The sequence below is a fragment of the Schistosoma mansoni genome (genome assembly GCF_000237925.1).
Source record: "Schistosoma mansoni, WGS project CABG00000000 data, supercontig 0049, strain Puerto Rico, whole genome shotgun sequence".
In the NCBI taxonomy this organism is placed as follows: Eukaryota; Metazoa; Platyhelminthes; class Trematoda; order Strigeidida; family Schistosomatidae; genus Schistosoma; species Schistosoma mansoni.
In genome coordinates this window covers 728,975-741,372 of record NW_017386028.1, presented here as the reverse complement: position 1 = coordinate 741,372, position 12,398 = coordinate 728,975, and the positions used below count along the sequence as shown (strand labels likewise).

The 12,398-nt window shown below is 38.5% G+C and overlaps 1 protein-coding gene across 1 annotated transcript in view; it reads left to right on the top strand.

The window, feature by feature from the left end:
* Positions 1-359: 359 nt before the first annotated feature.
* The window catches only part of Smp_072660 (ras gtpase activating protein, putative), a gene marked incomplete at both ends in the record, with an annotated part of 46,823 nt that continues 34,784 nt past the window's right edge, over positions 360-12,398 (top strand). The window contains 6 exons of the mRNA XM_018790603.1: positions 360-418; positions 1,618-1,788; positions 1,826-1,958; positions 6,710-6,786; positions 7,204-7,318; positions 9,192-9,273. Coding sequence (XP_018646118.1) covers positions 360-418; positions 1,618-1,788; positions 1,826-1,958; positions 6,710-6,786; positions 7,204-7,318; positions 9,192-9,273 — 637 coding nt within the window. The remainder of the gene's footprint in view (positions 419-1,617; positions 1,789-1,825; positions 1,959-6,709; positions 6,787-7,203; positions 7,319-9,191; positions 9,274-12,398) is intronic.

The following is a 12,398-nucleotide window of genomic DNA, read 5'->3' as shown; positions in this document are numbered from 1 at the left end:
ACTAACTCCACACTTGTTTTGTGCTCCATATGTCGACTCTCTCAAAAGAAAAATGGATCGACTGCAAGGACATCATTTCCAAGATTAAAACAGGCCATCTAGCCTCCTGTCCTTCCCAAACTGAAACTGAGCACGAGAATGTGAATATGATCTGAATTAGAGACTGCGTCTTATTGCTTTGAAAGTAGATCTGAAACATTTAAACTCTTGTTATTTACTGGAAGTGTCAAAAAATTCAAGATCATGTTTTTCACTGAAATGATACAAAATGGACTAGGTGTTTAGTTTTATAAGAAATCACCTTGGAAAACGAGTGGCTATTACGCGTTGAAGGTCAACCGTCGTGCTAAGCAGTCTTAATGCCAGAATCCCTGGTTGGAGATAATTGTGTCATTTCAGACTTACCATCTCTGGAACAGTGAGCTGATAAATGCTTAATTTGGATCTTTTTTGTCTCGAAAATAATAAGAGTAGTTTTCTTGAAAACTTTGAAGCTAAATATTATCTGTGACACTACCTATTTGTTTTTGGTTTTAGTTTTCAAATAAGACACACTTATTTACCCTTCAAATTGTACTTATAGTATTTCTTTACTATGGTTCACTCAGCTGTGCTGACCACGTAAACGGGAGGTTTCTTGTTCTGTAGAAATGCTTCGAGTTATGTTAACCATGCAACAAATCTGTCCGTTTTGTTTAACTAAAGGTGAATAACAATATCGGTGATCAAAAAATCTACATTTCGCTACTTCCAAACAACTAGTAGCATCTTTGGTAGTGGAAGTATATTTTCAGTTTGATGCCCTAGGTTTTGCCTAGATTTCTTTAAATGCTCAGTATTTCAAGTCATTTTATTTTAATTAATGTCAAGCCATGGGCTTCGAAATTCTTTTACCTGTGGCTATAAAGTAGAGTCTCATTAAAAACTGACAAGTGAGCATGAACAACCAGTAATATGGTTTTTAAAGTCAACCTCTACGTTTTACGATGATGCTTTAATGTTCCTGTGATTGTTATGGTGATGGGCTTGTTGTTGACCTCTCAAAACAGTTACAGTAGGGTTAGAACATCAACATAATTCCAGAAGGGATTAGATATCTATGTAGTACACAGCCTTGTCGGCCAATATACCACATGGTTCATAAATTTAAACTTGGGCGCTTTAGTCAGATCAACATACTTCATATGATTCTGTTAGTTTCTTAGTAAGGCTTTTTGTAACTTTGATTAAGTGGTTTCTGATTTTGTATTAGAAATATGTTTGACTAGATTTGCTTTTTACGGACTATTCAACTGAAACGTGGGGTAAATTCACAGGACAGGAAGCAAAATACTTTGGTAGCTCTTCCTTGTGCTACTTATTGACTGAAATATGTGATGCCGCTTCCAAATCATTTGGTTTCTTCCCGAAGGTGTTGCGTATATGTAAACGGTTCTGGCTCAGTGTATTCTAGAGTTCAATGTATAGGTTTTCTAATGCCTTTATCGCTCTCTAATAAGGTGTTCGAAGGTTGTTATATTTATCAACGACGTTCTAGCGAGTTTCATCACACAACTTTGTTATCGCACTAATTCTTCACTTAGAGTGATTGACCGCATTTTGGAGGTCTTTTTTTAGATATTATCATGGTTACATTGATCGAGCTGAGGCAGAAAAGCGTTTACAGAGCTTTGGAATAGCAAACAGTTATCTTCTTCGTCTCAGTCGTGCAGCACACGGCGGTGATACATGGGAGGATATTTACGTTCTTTCATACCTGTCTTCAACCTTTGCTTGTTTTCATTTCAGGTGAGCTTAAGTTACTAATAAGTTTAGCTTTATTTAGACTTATCCCTCGTTTCAATTGTTTTCAAATTGGTGGGAGATTCTTCGATAGCTTAGATGGATGTTTGTCAAGGTATTACACTCGTGACATAATGACAGGAGAGCGACTTAAACATCCCATCCCACCTACAAGCGTGAGTCTTTGTCCAAGTCTGTTTTATTATATAACATTTGGTATACTTTGTTAGCAGAATACTATCGGGAGTTATGCATTATGATAGAGATGGTAAAGATAGAGATGTCTGGATTGTATCATGTGTTTGGTTGCAGCTTCTGTTGCAACTAAATATCAAACCGAGCTAGGTTTAAGGCTAGCTACCATCCCACCGAAAAGTATAGATGAACATTGGCTGCAACTGCATGACTCCATGAAAATGGCGAGTAAATTGGCTTGCGGCTTCGCGAAATGTTCCACTTATAAGCACTGGGTTTCTTCTGGCTCCTTACAACTGATAGAAGCCCGTCGGTCTACTCCGGGTGACCGTGAGTTTGGCCATAAACGAAAGCTGCTACGTAATGAGACTGGGCAAAGCTTGCGTAAGGACCGAGAAGCTTGGTGGTTGGAGCGTGCCAATGAGTTGGAAGCAGCAGCTGCATCTGGTAACTACCGGAAGCTCTCCCAACTTATCCGAGCCACTGGCAGAAAGAAGTCCGGTGTGAGTGAAACAATCTGTGAGGATGACGGGATACCAATCACTAACATCCATCGACGTCTTGGACGATGGGCAGAATTCTTCGAAGGGCACCAGATACATACATATGCGCCAAACAAATCTCATTTGATTTGTGTGAGGGCTGTGATACTGCCCGGGTACCCAAACCGAAGCAGGTCTTTGAAAGGCAGTTCAACTGGCCTGCTGCTCCGGCAACATCTATCAGACTGTGCTGCCGTCCGTGGTGTGTGGCGACTGACCCACCAAGTGAAGCAGAAGTCCGCAAAGAACTCCAACTCTTAAAATGCTACAAATCACCGGGCCCAAACGACTTACCTCCAGCTCTTTTTAAAGATGGTGGTGACTTTCTGGCTAAGGGATTGACTGAGTTGTTTACAAAGGTCTGGGAGCTAGAGAGTGTTCCAACGTCATGGAATGAGTCGATAGTTGTCTCTATCTTTAAAAAGGGTTCACGTCGTTCCTGTAACAACTAACGGGGGGGTAGGTCTATCTCCGATTGCGTCCAAACTATTGACTCACGTCATACTTCGTAGATTGTTCAAAACCGGAGAAAGATTGACTCGCAAGGATCAAGTCGGTTTTCGTTCGTATCCCCACCCTCCTCCAAATGTTGGGACACCATCATACTTATCACAGGCCAACAACCGTCGTGTTCCTTGACATCAGGGTTGCCTTCGATTCGTTGAACAGGACTGTTCTCTGAGACTGTCTATTGTAGAAGGGTGTGCCTGGGGAGTTTATGAACGTTAAAAAAACCCTATATACAAACAACTCAGGCAGAGTGAGGGCATGCAACTGTAGTGCTATGTTGAGCCCATATAGCTGATTCTAGCTTCCGGACAGGCCAATCTATTCATTCTTTCTGAGTCACGTTTTGACCTTGTTAATTATTCTTTTATCACTGTTGACCTTTTTTATGTAAGCGTATGTGTGCATTGCCTATCTTACTCATCACATGTCTGTAACTTATTTTCATCTGACTATAAACATCGATGAACGCCTGATTAAATCAAGTTGGCTCACACGCCTCCACTGCACGTCATTTCGCTTCACTCTCTTCTCTCCGTTCCCCTGATTGTCTGTTCGAATCAATGGGTGTACGAAATATACGTATTCAAAAATCCATTCTGGTATTTGACTTATCTAATTCCGTTTCTTACTAACGCGATTCAAGTCAATGGTTATATACGAGGATTGGCGACATATATATTCCGACAGCAGTCATTCAATAACAATCATTCATATGATCTAATTGGAGTTAGATTCAGGGCCACAAAACAACCACATCTCTCCATTGTTCCATTCAAGCAGTGGGGTTAGACAGGGTTGCTCAATCTCACCGTTCCTCTTCTTCTTTGCTATCGATGACGTTCTGGAAACAGCTCTGATGGAGGTAATGGCGTTGTGGATCTGTTGCTTGGAAAAAAACTTCTCGACCTTGAGTATGCGGATATTATTGTCTTACTGTGCGATGATGCCAAAGCCATGCAATCCTCACTTAACCAGTTGGCAGTCAGTGTCCGTAAGTATGACATGTGCTATGCACCTTACAAATACTAAGCACTTTTAAAAGATTGGAAAGATTCTGAACCTGCACTCACCCTGGGTAGTGAGCGGATAGAAGTAGTAATGAAGTTGGTGTATCTGGGTAGGTGCATAAGTGCTGGTGGTGGCGTGAGTGATGGGATCAATTCACGTAAAGTGAAAGCCAGAGCGGCTTATGCAAATCTAGACCATTTTTAGCGTCTCTGTGTTGTTAGTCTGGCTGTAAAATGTCGGATCGACGCGTCGGTGAGAGCAGTTTTGCTCTATGCTTTTGAAACCTGGCCTCTCCGAGTTGAGGATGTTAGACGACTCTTTGTTTTTGATCATCGTTGTGTCTGAAGGATTGCTGAAATCCAGTGGCAACACCATGTTAGTAATGCAGAGGTTGGGCATCGTGTGTTCGGGCACAGTGATGATAATTCAATTGGTGTCACTATCTTGAAACATCAACTTCGGTAGCTTGGTCACGTCCCACGAATGTCGTTCCAGAGAATTCTACGTCGTGCACTGTTTGCCGACGTTAAGACCAGTCGGAAAAAGTGGAGAGCTGGTCAGTGTATGATATAGTGTCGTATGAAAGAAATCTGTTCAGGATTGGCTTCTGTTGGTCTTTCACGACTCCTTGGCTGGGGTCCTAGAGATAGTGCAACACAGTGGCTTAAGACGTTATCAGATACGGCTCAGAATAGAAGGCAGTGGCGATCACGCTTTAACTTTCTTTTATTTTCTTCATAAAAAATGGACGTAACTTCCTTAGCAGGAAGAATCTTTTCTGGTTGTACCTATGCTAACTGAACTACCTCTCCTATTATTATCATTATTATTATTATTATTACTATTATTATCATTATTATTATTATTATTATTATTTTATCATTATTATTATTATTATTATTATTTCACTATAGCATACTAATTCTGTTCGTTATTGTTCTCCTTCTTCTTATACTCACTTTACATTCTCTATCTCTTCACATTCTGTTATTGTGTAGCGTATATGTATTTGACACCCCTTTGTACCAATATTTGTGTCCAAATAAATAAATGGGTAGTTTTAGATTCACCAACCGCAACTAGTCAATAAATCAGTCGCTAACTGTTTGTACTATAGCTGGATATTGGTGGGAAAAACTACTTATGTAATCTATGGAATAGATGGAATTTGACTAGCATTAGAACCTAAGATTTGCATTTCGTTCTATTTGACACTCGTTAGTTGGATTTGTTTGTGTGCTAGTAACATTTCCCCCTTACTGTATAGACTTGTGCCATGATGGATATTTCAACGCGATCCACACATGATGCGTATGTCCCAACTAAGACTGATCAAAATCAAGCAAAATTATTAACAAAAAGATATTACAAGGAATTACAGATCAATTCAGTTAAGTAACCGTCTACACGCTCTCAAATATGGGAAACGTTTCGTGTAGCATATAACAGTCAACTTGTGAGATAAGTTTTCATATTTTGTCACCTCACTTCATTTATGACCTACTTCTGTGTAGGCTTCTAAGTAGAATCAATATTCCTGACAAACCTACTCAAAACCGAGTAAATGTATTCATACTTAGTTATTAAGTTTAATTAATATGAAGAATACTTCGGTGTTGCAACATCAGACATTAGCTATGCAATTTGTTTTAGCTAGTTAGCTGTTATATTTAAATTAAGACAAGACCTTCAATGAAATGTATTCAAGCAATATATTACACCATATTTGGCGTTCATAAACCTGACCGTCGCCATTACCTTGATGTGGTGGTCGGGCTTGCCTATCATCAAGAACCAGTCGGGCTATACCGGCTGGAATAATCGTTCCTTAAGGTCCTACCATACCAGGTAGGTCGTTTAAATGACGGTAAGACTAAAAGCAGCAGACCCAAGGTCCGAAAAAGAAATCGTACTGCTAACTGTTCAGCGGTGTGTCGGGAGTAAGGTGTTTCCTTCAGAAAACAACCAGTATGACAGCGATGCTGCTTTATTAAAAAGGAAGGGTGCGGTTAGAAAAGGTCGATCCTTAAAAATTGAACATCTCGCCTTATTCAACGGACTCCCGTCTCCGGCGCTAAGGTCTTAGCATGTACGGAGCTAACTGAAAACATTTTTTTTGAAAGTTAGTTCAATGAATTCTGTAAAAATAAAGAGGCATATTAAAAATTACGTAAAAACACTAAGGTGAAAAAATCTGAAAGTGTTCTGAAATAGTAAAGTAAATCAGAGTTATTGTACAATCTACTCTTGTTTGACCGATGGCCAAGGTAGGGAGATAGGTTGCATAAACTTTTTTTAAGTAGATAAGTTAGATTTCTGTATGTAGATTTCGACAAATTTAGCATTTATGCAAACGAAGAACCTGTAAGGAATGTGGTAAATTTAGTAGGATTTGATATTGTGTCAATTAAGTAGGTGAGAATAGAACTGTTAATCACCCTTGAATGTCCTTTTGTCAATCAGGCCAGATGGTGATACGATGGCTGATTTGCTGGATCGCATACCCCATATGAATGGCACACAGAAGAGGGTGAATTGATAAATAAACAGCTATATTTATTGTTTTATTATCATTTTTTGGATTTATGTGCATGTTCAGTTTTAAATTTACTACCTTGGTTCATATTTTCACTGTAACTTTGTCAAATGTGTCTTTAAAAATTCGATTTCAGCTCCCAATTGAATATCATACTCAACGTTTACGGGCTGTACAAGATTTTGAACCAGAAAATGGATACGATCGTCTCGGGTAAGTAAGTAGGGTTTTCCAATGACGAATAGTTCCAAAAGCAGATAACTTTTTCCGTATCTTTCCCAGTCTTGTCCTAGTTTCTTTATCGATTGCTTTTTATACGATAACACTGTTGTGATGTGTCAATATTAAGCTACTGAGCGTTAATACACGATTTTTGTTATTATTAGGCACATACATAATGTTTCCTGGTCCACCAGAAGTTTACACCTGTAAAAAGGATTAGACTCGTATCAATAATGTTCGTGATCAGGGTTCATATCAATGTTTGTCTATGTTTTTCCAAGTTATCAATGTAATTTGTATAGTACAATGCGTACATTCCCTCAAAATATCACTTTCTTAAGATTGAGAGTTTTAGTTTGATACTCATATACGTATGATTTTGATTGTTTCAATATTTATATCTTATAGGTGTGTCGTTAATGATCGTTTCTTACTAATCTATGAAGATCCAAATTCAGATTGGGTCCTTGCTACTTCTTTGAAATCTCGTCACTCAGGTTATTTACCGAAATCATGTGTTGAGGTAAGTTTTACTTTTATTTGACACCTTTTGTTGGATATTCAAATACCGATATGTTTGTTTTTTCATAGTTAAATACCTACTACTACGATCTTCTTATTCCTTGTGTTCAAAATAATATAGTCCTTAATACAGAATGTAAAAAATATATACCTCTAATTGTTGTCTAGAATCATAGTGTTGTAGTGTCAGTCAGTCGGTCAATCAAACATAACGTAGAACCTGGGACATGTGTGTATTAGTTCTATTTTATTTATTCTTTTAGATACATAAACATTGGTACAAGGAGGCACCAAATATATATGCGCCCCACAAATCTTTGGATCTGTATTAGTTGGGATACTCCCCGGGTGCTCAAACCGTAGCGGGTGGTTTTCTTAGGCGGCCGACTACCGAGTCTTTGACCTAAAGGTCTAATCTGCAAGGCAGGGGAGCGACGTCCGGAGATGCGATCCCATGGCAGCCGGCGACCAAGAATAGGTTTATACGCCATTTGTTCTCTTAGGGCCTTGTAGCCTACCGATTTAGAGTCACGTTTTTTTACTCCCCTAGGTGGATCCTCTGAACTTGCCAACCCGGTTTGAGCACCGAACATTCACTTTTCGCCCTCTCGATTTTGTGAAGAACACCCCCACTGCAAGAAGGCATGAGTAGGACTTCCCTGGCAGTGGCTGTATACACGTGGCCATGTGAGAGCGCTTCGAGGGGGGAGACTGGACTTTCCCTACTCTCGGCCGTACCAGGGCATTTGGGGACATATATTGGTTCAAGTTGTCATGCCCCATTGGTAAACTGTAGCAGATGTATTAACAGGATTAATATTCGCAGAAGAGATTAGCATCTATAATGCAATTCTAAAAAATATATGAATTAGTGAAATAATAGAAAAAAAATTTACGGGCAATTAAGAAACTTCGAATCTAAAGGAAGACAAATACTAAGTGCACGCACACGGTATTGCGAACGATTTTGAGCCATTTCATTCACAGTCTCTGATCATCGGTTACGATAATCAGGCTGACCCCAACCAGATAGTCTGCACTTATCTATGGGACTCAGTACAACAATCAATGTCTTCATGGACTAATGATATGTCTTGGTTTGTCAACCCCTAGGTTTCTTCTAACCTACACTTACATCAGCCATCATAGTTCGTTGAGTGTTTTAGTGTAGTAAAACTCAGTTTACGTTCCTCATTGTAACGATTTTATTAGTATGACTGAAAATGTAATAAAACATGGCTCTTTGGTACATCATCCTGGTTCCATTATTGAGCAAAATAAAGGTAGACTCGATATATTTAGCAAGTAGTTAATATCTACGAGTGATTGATGTGTTAATTATCTAAACTTTATCTGGCTTGGTGAGTGTAACTACAGAGTCTAACAAATAGCTCGAAAATGGTTAAATCCACTACTTTTGTGTTCGATCTGTCAAGTTTACATTCCAAGGACGCCTAGCTGATGCTACAATGCACTCTAGCACTAATTTATTTATGAAGGAGACGCTGGTGATGTCCAGAACAACAATGAAAGCCCCGCAATAAAGCGATCCAACTCAGAGAATATGGCTCCATCAAAAGCTCCCGCCTGAGCTGGAAACCTTGGCCGTTAATATTTATATATTTTTGAGTTAGGTGCTTTAAAGCCTGTGTTCATAAAGTAAGAGTGAGATCACAAAAAGTCTTCAGTTAAAAGACTAATTAAGCCAATAAGCTTGATATTATTAGCATTGTATATTCAGATGAACCACCAATAAATGTTAATGGCACATTTAAATCAAGTTAAAACATATCATGCATCATATTGAACTATTTCTAATATTTTAAACACTATATTCAAGGTGTCTATTTAATACTAGGCTTTTAAATTTTTAGAAAGAATATCCAGAGATTATTGAACGTTTAGACTTCTTCCACCCTGATCCAACACCTCATCCTAAAGAGTTACTGAAGAAAGGTTAGATTACGTATGAAAATTTTTTTATTTTTCTTATATATGCCTTCGTTTACTTCTGTTATCTTCTTAGTTTGTTGATCTGAGTATTTCCATATTTATAGTGAGTGTTTAACGTCAGTGGTATTGAAAATCTATATTATGTATTTGCGTATACATATCTATATATGCATCAAAATGGTTATCTATTTGTAACACCAAACTAGGTACTACACTACTTTTTATAAATAAATTTCGGTCTAATCACTTGTTTCTCATTGTGTACAGTGTAATATTTATAGTAAATATAGATTACTCTCAATGCATCATTGAATTTTCACTTGAATGCTTAGAAATATTATACATACCTTTTTTGATATGAATTTGCCTAGATTCAGTCCACTGTAAAGTTGTGCGTGCTCATCGCTAAATAAGTGTCAAATTACAACAAAAAAATTGTCCAGGGTTTTTCTTTGTCAAGAGCTCTTCTTTTAACATTATTTCACTGTGAGAAGTACCGTTAAACCAAGCAAAAATAAGCAGAGATGGATATATCGAGGCAATACGTACAGTATGTACATATGCCAATTAGAGACTGACCAGTTGCAGTCCTAACACATCGATGGGAAGATTCAAACAAACAATACTAAATGAATTCAAGCAAAAATACATCAGAAAAACTATTTCATTTTATAAAAACTTTGATAAGTCAAAGGATTAGTAACAATACATTTCCTTTATACAATCAGTTGCTGACGCTTCGATGGACTTTATAGCTTCTGACTATTTAACATTCATGTAAGAATTGATGAAAAATATCCGACTGATTTCTTAGTTTTCTATTCAGTTGTCTAAAAAAGGAGTCAGGATTATCAGTTGATATGAAACCTCATCATGGACTTAGTTCTTTTTATTTTTTTCCTTAACAATTTAACTGATTTTTCATCACCATAGTCCTGTCTGTGGCTCAGTGGTTAGGGCGTTCGACTTTTAACCACTAAGTTACAGGCTTAAATCCCGCTCCACCTACTTCAATTTAAGCAACAGGGTAGTATTATAATGAACGACAACAAAAGTGGAGACAACCAGTGTATTTTAATACAAAATTACACAGTATCTTGGTAAAATATAAGAACCGTACATTAAATACTTCATTTGCAAATTTCCATCATTTGTCTTTCACATTCTGTATGATTCTTCCGATTCACAATTCCTTTCTAATTCTGATCCTGTTCTCTGCAAGTCAACCTTCATGGCTTTCTGCTGCCAATTTTTCCACTTCCTATTGGTGTTACATACTTGTGTCTGTCGATATAAGTAGCATACGCCACAGTGTTATTAGTTCACACACCTGGAATATTACTCATGCTTAAGTACCTGATGAATAAGTTAATTTTCTAAAAATCCTGGGATAAATTATTAGTGTACATTATCAAGAAAAACCTGGAACTAAAGCTAATCATCTGTTCAGTGTCCCAAAGTGTCTGACTTCACAATTAGTAGCACTGTATATGATGAAGGTCAGTCTTCTAATCGTGTATCACATCTCAGGTGTTGCTACGTTAACTATCTTCACCTGTATTTGTTTTTGTGTATTGGATAGAAGAGCTAGGTCATCTGCATATCATTTAGCCGCATCCGAGTTGTCCACCGTGTGTGATGCCTCCGTGGTCACACATTTGCTTAGGTCTGCTTTCTTTAGTATCTTGATGAGGTGTCTTTCTTTCCAGTCTGTCAGTGGCACTTGTTCTTCCTCCCAAATCTTTCTGAATAGAACGTGTAACATACTTGCAGTTACTTCTGTCTGACTTCAGAGCCTCAGCTGGTATATTGTCATGTTCTTCTGCTTTCCCGCTCTTGATTTATCTGATGGCCATCCTGATTTCTTCGACTGTTCTTCCGTTCGTGAATCCAAAACAAGGTTTCGATAGAGGTCCACTGCTTATGAAAATGCTTCTTGAAGCTTTGAACCTCCTGAAACGTTGAAGTTAGTGTTTGATCCCTTTCCAATTGTCCTCCAAAGTAGTTTCATCTTTGAGTAGAACTTGTAGGGTTTGGGACTTGTTGTTGAGAGCTATCATGAATTGGTTGAGTTTGTCAGTATCTCGAAGAAAGACTGTATTGAACCTTTTTAATGCTGTTTCTCCAGTTGTTCAGCGCTTCCTTGATTTCAGTTTCGTATTGGCAACCACCAGGTGATCTGAAGCCGTGTCAACTCCTCTCCTAGTTCTCACTTCTTCCATTGACCTTCTGAATTTTTTAGTGATGCAAACATGATCGATCGGATTCTGTGTAGTGTGCGACCTATGTAGCTTTGTGTATTCGTCTGTGTAGGAATATTGTGTCGCCTGTAACCAATTTGTTGAATGCACATAAATTTACAAATCTGTCACTATTCTTGTTCCTTTCTCCTAGTAAGTCCATGTCGTCAAACGATATCTTGATACCCAGTGTTGTCCATTCCGACTTTGGCGTTTAGGTCTCCCATCAGGATGGTGAGGTTTTTTCTTGGGTACTTCACTATGATCGATTGCAGCCTCTCATAGAACTGATCTTTATTGTAGTCGTTGCTATCACTGGTGGGTGCATAACATTCATTGTGATTCTCTCCTTCTTTGTTTTGAAGGATGCTTTGATGATTCTGGATCTATGAGATTCCCAACCAATAAGTGCGTTAGAGCAACTCCTGAGTGTGTGGAGCATTTTCCTGTTGGTGACCGGAGTAGAGCAGCGTCTCTCTTGAATATTTTCTTTTTCTATCTAGTTTGTGTCCAATGGGATTCACTGACTCCGAGAACCGTCAAGTTGTATCTCCTCATTTCCTTAGCTATTTGATTGGTCCTCCCGGTGTCGCACATCGTCCGAACATTCCATATACTTATAATAATTGTTGGTGTGGTTGTTAAGATGGGCATCGGCTTCGTGACCCCCGAAGAATCTCGGCTCTCAGTATGAGGAGTTATAACTCTTCTGAATGAAGATCCTTCAATTCGGAGTAAAGAGTTGAAATGGTTTAATTTGTTTAATCTGGTTGGCAAGGTTTTCTATGAGATAGGGTCTCTAGTCCCATGTCCAACCCTCCTCTTTTACCTGGGTTTGGGACAACGGCAGTGACCCTAGAAGGGCTACTAGCAAAGTTGCTCTGTATT